Below are 6,000 nucleotides of genomic sequence, written 5' to 3'. Positions count from 1 at the left end.
GCGCCCCCTGGATGGACTCGCCCCTACTCCCAGGACTGTGCTCGCGGCTTAGCCCACACCCGCAGGCTGCGCGGGGCTCATTGTCTGCCCGGGCGGCGCGCTCCCCTCCCCCCGCCGCCCGCCGTCTCCTCCCCACCCTCTTTTCTCTCCTCCCCTAGCTCCCTCCTCCTCCTCTTCCTCCTCCTCTTCACCTCCAGCGCCCAGCTGCTCGCAGAGCGCAGTTCCGACCCACAGCCTGGCACCCTTCGGCGAGCGCTGTTTGTTTAGGGCTCGGTGAGTCCAATCAGGAGCGCAGGCTGCAGTTTTCCGGCAGAGCAGTAAGAGGCGCCTCCTCTCTCCTTTTTATTCACCAGCAACACCGCGCAGACCCCGGACTCGCGCTCGCCTGCCGGCGCCCTCGGCCTCTCTCAGCGCTCTGGAGCCCCCTCTGCCACGGCTGTTCTCCATGCGCAGCGCCCACCCGAGGTTCGGCTGCTTCCTCTCTTGCTCGATCTCTCCTCTTTCCTCCTCTGCACCCCCCACCCGTCGCTGGCCCGTCGGCCTCGGCTCTCCGGCCCTCTGCGGGCCGCGATCGGCTCCGAGGGTTTCTACCTTCTCCACTCCCAGCGGGCACCCAGGTTCCCGGGACACCGCGGACCGACTTCTGGTGTCTTTTCCTCTCCCCGAAGCGCTTATCTGCGCGCAGCCTTATCTCCGAGTTATCTTGGCGCAAAGGGGCGGGAGCCGGCAGTCAGGCGGGCAGAGACTTCTTTCTTGCTATCTAGTCCCGGTCTGTGTGTGGGTATTAATTTTAGTATGGTTATCTCCGATGAGCCCAGGCGATTTGGAAAAGCAGCCCCGAGTAGGCCAGTCCGGCTGTATTTCGCCTCCCTCTTCCACCCCCTCCTTGTCTCCCTGTCATTCTTCCTGCTTTCCCCTTTGGGGTGGCCTCGGCTCCGGGGCGGTCTCGCGTCCCCCTTTACATTTCCCCCTCCTTTTCTCTGCGCTCCGCTCCACCCCGCTACGTCCGATTCCGGAACGGTCTGGCCTTTCCGCGGCTGGGGATGACCGCGGGGTGGGCCGGGGTGGTCTGGCCGGCGTGGCGCGGCCGGCGTGAGCGCACGCGCTGGCGGCTGCAGAGGCGAGCCGTGTCTAAGTTGTGCGGCGCCGCGGGGACGCGGGTTGGGCAGGAGACTCCGGCCCCGCACGCACCCCGAACTGCCTATGTCCCGAATGTCCGAGACTGCGGTCTCCGCCCTGCGGCCCCACCTTCCAGGGCTGGGTTGCATTTCTCTCTGGGCTCGCGTTCTGTCTCGTCAGCGCAGTCCGGGAAGCTCTGGGAAAAGCCAGTATGGGAGAACGCGGCGGTTTCGTTTTCGGGAACAGGTTGCCTTCCCTGTGCTAATCATTTTCACGCGGGCAGTTCTCATATTGAGGCATTCCGGGCGAGCGACCCCCGTACGGAGGAATGATAAGGCAGCGTCGACATGCACGGCTACTTAAAAAGTTCCTTTGTGTGCCATCGGCTGGGAGGGAGCCACTTCGGGGCGGAAGGAAAACCTCCGCCAGCCTCGCAGTCACCCTTGGGGTCTGGCGCGCGCGCTGATGAAGGATGCTGCGGAGGGGGTGGGAGGGAGGGCGAAGGGACCCGAGCCGTGCGGCTGAGGGAGAGCTGGTATCCGGGTCCTGGGAAGATCCTGTGGCGGCTGCGCAGGCCCCATGCCCCTCTCCTTACCCACCCCTTGAGCCCGGGGCAGAAACGGGATCTCTGAGGAATCTCATTAGCTAGAGAGGGCAGTGGAGGTGAGATGTTGTGCAGCCTGCGCTTTGGATAACTCCTTTTTTATTTCTCCTCCCGACCCTGTCTCCCTCCCCATCCGGTCTCAGGAGCTAGAAGTCAGCTAGGAGCGGCGCCGGACCGTGGATGGCCTTGACTGACGGCGGCTGGTGCCTGCCGAAGCGCTTCGGGGCCGCGCCTGCGGACGCCAGCGACTCCGGAGCCTTTCCAGCGAGGGAGCCCTCTACGCCGCCTTCCCCCATCTCCTCCTCTTCTTCCTCCTGCTGCTCTCGCGGTGGGGAGCGCGGCCCCGGCGGCGCCAGCAACTGCAGGACACCGCAGCTCGACACGGAGGCGGCGGCGGGACCCACGGCCCGCTCGCTGCTGCTTAGTCCCTACGCCTCGCATCCCTTCGGGGCTCCTCACGGACCTTCGGCGCCGGGGATCTCTGGCCCCGGGGGCGCCCTGTCGAGCTGGGAGGACCTATTGCTCTTCACTGACCTCGACCAGGCCGCGACCGCCAGCAAGCTGCTGTGGTCCAGCCGCGGCGCCAAGCTGAGCCCTTTCGCCCCCGAGCAGCCCGAGGAGATGTACCAGACCCTCGCCGCCCTCTCCAGCCAGGGGCCCGCCGCTTACGACGGCGCGCCCGGCGGCTTCGTGCACTCGGCGGCCGCCGCGGCTGCGGCCGCGGCCGCGGCGAGCTCCCCAGTCTACGTTCCCACTACGCGCGTGGGCTCCATGCTGCCCGGCCTGCCGTACCTCCAGGGGGCGGGCGGCGGGCCCGCCAATCACGCGGGCGGCGCGGGCGCGCACCCCGGCTGGCCCCAGGCCTCCGCCGACAGTCCCCCGTACGGCAGCGGAGGCGGCGCGGCGGCCGGCGGGGCGGCGGGGCCCGGCAGCGCCAGCTCCGCCGCGGCGCACGTATCGGCGCGCTTCCCCTACTCGCCCAGCCCGCCCATGGCCAACGGCGCGGCTCGGGACCCGGGGGGCTACGCGGCGGCCGGCGGCGGGGGCGCGGGCGGCGTGAGCGGTGGAGGCGGCAGTCTGGCGGCCATGGGCGGCCGCGAGCACCAGTATGGCTCGCTGTCGGCCGCGCGGCCGCTGAACGGGACGTACCACCACCATCACCACCACCACCCGAGCGCCTACTCGCCCTACGTGGGTGCACCGCTGACGCCCGCCTGGCCCGCCGGACCCTTCGAGACCCCGGTGCTGCACAGCCTGCAGAGCCGCGCCGGAGCCCCGCTCCCTGTGCCGCGGGGCCCCAGCGCAGGTAAGGGTCGCGCCGCGGCATGGGAGTCGGGGCGCGACGGGGTGTGGAGTAGCTAGATGACTTGGGCCCTGTTTCCAGGGTATTCCTGTCTGGGTGCCCGGCGTCTGGCCGCGTTGTTGTGGTGCTTCTGTTTTGAACGAGAGAGACTAGGTGCGCAGATATGCCTCAGTGTCTGGGAGGAAGTCCAGGGACTTGATGGATAGTGACTGCAGTGGGCAGTTGGAAAAAATGAGCCCAGGACGGAACGGACAGGGCCTGAACTTGGTCGCAGACTCCAGTTTGCGTGGGTGGAAGCGTGAGAGTCCATTTGGAGGGTAACTTCAGGAGTGTGTTGGGCATACGATTCACCCTCTCCTCCAATACACACAGTCTCACCCAATTCAACTCTCCCAAGGTCGGGAGTTGCGTGTGTTTTCCTCAAGGAGAGTGTTTAAAGAGGTCCATGGTGGAAAAGGACCTAGTTGGCATCTCCCTGACCCTCGGTGAGAGGGAAAGAAGAGAGGTCAGCCTTGTGACTGTCCCGAGGGAAAGCTGGTGCCTGGGCCCTTTTGCTTGGCATCAGCAGGCTGGCGGGGTGTCGGGCTGCTGCTCCCGCCTGCGCCCCACAGGCTGGGACCAGGGGTCCAGGAGCACTCACACACCTATTCTTCCTCCGGGGTTCAGGCCAACAATGTTTCAGTTTAAAATCCCACTCATGCTTTCCATTCCAGTGTCTGGGGGCAGTTTGGAGTGAACTGGGAAAACACAATTGTCAAAATTCCTGCAAATGCCCCATCTTGAAGAGTGTTTGCCCTGCTCTTCAAGGACAAGGGAGGGTGTGAACTGTTGTCTGGCCTGACAGAGGCAAGTTGGCTTCTTTCCTCAGCTTCAGCGTTCTGGGTCCTTCTTCGTGCTTTCAGAGGTCTCTCTTTGTATTTAACCTGTTTGCTATAACCTGACAGTCTCCTAAGACAAAAAATGGGCTTTTTTGGCCGTTGTTTCTTTGAGGGGAGCTGTGGGAGTCAAGAAGTGGCAAAGACAAGGAGGCACATCAGCCTAAGGTACCCTACCTGGCGCTCTCAGGCCCCAGGTCTGGGCTTTGCAGGAGAGCCCTTCACTTAGGGACAGCAAGTCTTTTAGGGACCCTAATTAGTGAGGGTCAAGTGAGGCTCTGCCACCCTTTTGTTCAGAGACAGCCTGGGAATGCTAGTGGCCTGAAGGTGTGAGGGATCTTATTTGAATTGCCCTCTCTCAGTAACATTGGGCTGAAAATCCCCTCTCCTCTCCCTGCAAAGCTGGTCCTGGAGACCATCTTTATGGTCTGTGTGTAGAGTGGGGCGGTGGGGAGGGCCCTGTTGAAGTTTGGAGACTTGAGAGCACAGAGCCCTGTCACCCTTCCTGCTGCATAGGGACCCACATCTGGCTCCCGGGAGCAGAGAGACAGGGAGAAGGATCTTCAAAGGATGGAAGGGGGTGGTGGTTAGGCTGTGAGGTTTCTGTCAGTCAGGAATCCAGCAGGGAATCCGAAAGGTTGTGTGAGTTGGGTAGGGGGCAGCTCTGCCTGCTTGGCGACGCACCTTAGCGTGACCTCCGTTTCCCTTTGCCCTCTTCCAGCCACAGGACAGAGAAGCAGCCCAAAAGACATAATCGGAGTCTTTGGATGTTTAAAGTAATTGGTTTTGTGAGAAAAGTCCTTTTAGAGGTGGTAGGGTGCAATTACAGACAGGTTGTAAGTTTTTCAATTTAAACTTAGCCTATCCTTTCACTAATTTTTTTCCTTTCTGGGTAGAACACTGCAAAGTTAGAAAAATCTTGTGTAGACTCAGAGCATGTTTCAAAAAAAAAAAAGGGGGGGTTTGGGAACACCCAGCTTTTGCATAAAGAGTCTTTAAAGAAGGCAGGAAGCTGCTGAGAATAAGCCAGTCTGGGGGTGGGGGAGATGAATGACCCTAACTTTGCTTGTCCATTACAGGTGTTCCCATGCTAGAGAGACCTCGACCCCCAGCACCTCTCCTCCCGGCTTCCTAACTGATTCTCTGCTTCTCCACTTTGATTTCTTTTTTTTAAACAAACCATTTTTGGAGGCACTCTTTTTCGAGCAAATGGGCAGGGCTAAAACCTGAGCCCTGAGCTTTTTCAACCTGCACAGTGCGGGGTGGAGTAGGGGGCTGTTCTCTGGGAACCTGCTCCATTCACCTCTCCCTGGTGCTGGTGATGGTGGGGAGTTTTGGGGTGAGTTCTGTCTCCAGAGGCCAGTGCCCTCCCAAGCTGCCGCTGAATTGGGTTCCATTCTCGGTCCTGGGATGACATTCGCTGGCCTTGCCCTTCTCCCCTGAGTCTGTCACTGCCCAGGGCCACCCAAAGCAGCCAGGTTAGGAGACAGAGGATGAACTGGGGGGAAATGGTGAGAGAGCTTCCAGCACAATCAGATTTCGTGATTTATAAAAAGTAGCTTTTTCTTATTTTAGTTATAGGATTGCAGCTGCTGAATGAGGAGTGGGGAAAAGTGTGGAGGCAATGGGAGCTGTAGATTTTACTTTATTAAAAATAAGCAAACTTCCTAAATTTTATTTATCCAAAGTAGACTTGTAAGTTTTGTCTCTGGGTTTTCAGCTGACTAAAGAGATTTACCTGGGGCGTTCACACTGTCTTCTCCGGGACGTCTTTATTGTTCCCAGCCCGGGAGAAGGAGGCCAGGCGTAGGGCTGGGTTCTCCAGGGAATGCCCCAGTTCTCCATGGAGAGGGGCTCTGATAGGTAACATTTTAAAGTCAACAACAAAGACAAATACCTTGTTTAACTTCAGTGTCCTTGAAGTCCTGAGCATTTTACTGATTACCGTAGTCAATAGTGGCTTTTAGGGCAGAGAAGAATAAATCTTTGTGATGTGTTCTAAGTTGCAGTATCCCCATGACAACTTTGAACTCGAGTTATGTGGGAGGCTAGTTTCTTTTAAACTTATTTCTTGAGGAGGAAGGAGACTTGTTTTGCAG

At 59.9% G+C, this 6,000-nt stretch overlaps 1 protein-coding gene across 2 annotated transcripts in view; it reads left to right on the top strand.

The window, feature by feature from the left end:
• The first annotated feature begins 207 nt into the window (after positions 1-207).
• GATA6 (GATA binding protein 6) overlaps positions 208-6,000 on the top strand; it is a 30,513-nt gene continuing 24,720 nt past the window's right edge. The window contains exons 1-2 of one of the 2 annotated variants that reach the window (XM_061169374.1): positions 208-273; positions 1,867-3,029. In XM_061169374.1, coding sequence (XP_061025357.1) covers positions 1,904-3,029 — 1,126 coding nt within the window. In that variant the 5' untranslated portion in view covers positions 208-273; positions 1,867-1,903. Of the gene's footprint in view, positions 466-1,866; positions 3,030-6,000 lie in introns of both variants that reach the window. The other variant, XM_061169373.1, reaches the window with a different exon arrangement.

The sequence above is a fragment of the Eubalaena glacialis genome, chromosome 15 (genome assembly GCF_028564815.1).
Source record: "Eubalaena glacialis isolate mEubGla1 chromosome 15, mEubGla1.1.hap2.+ XY, whole genome shotgun sequence".
Classification (NCBI taxonomy): Eukaryota; Metazoa; Chordata; class Mammalia; order Artiodactyla; family Balaenidae; genus Eubalaena; species Eubalaena glacialis.
Note: the sequence above shows the minus strand (reverse complement) of the source record. Positions and strands in the feature narration are given on the sequence as shown.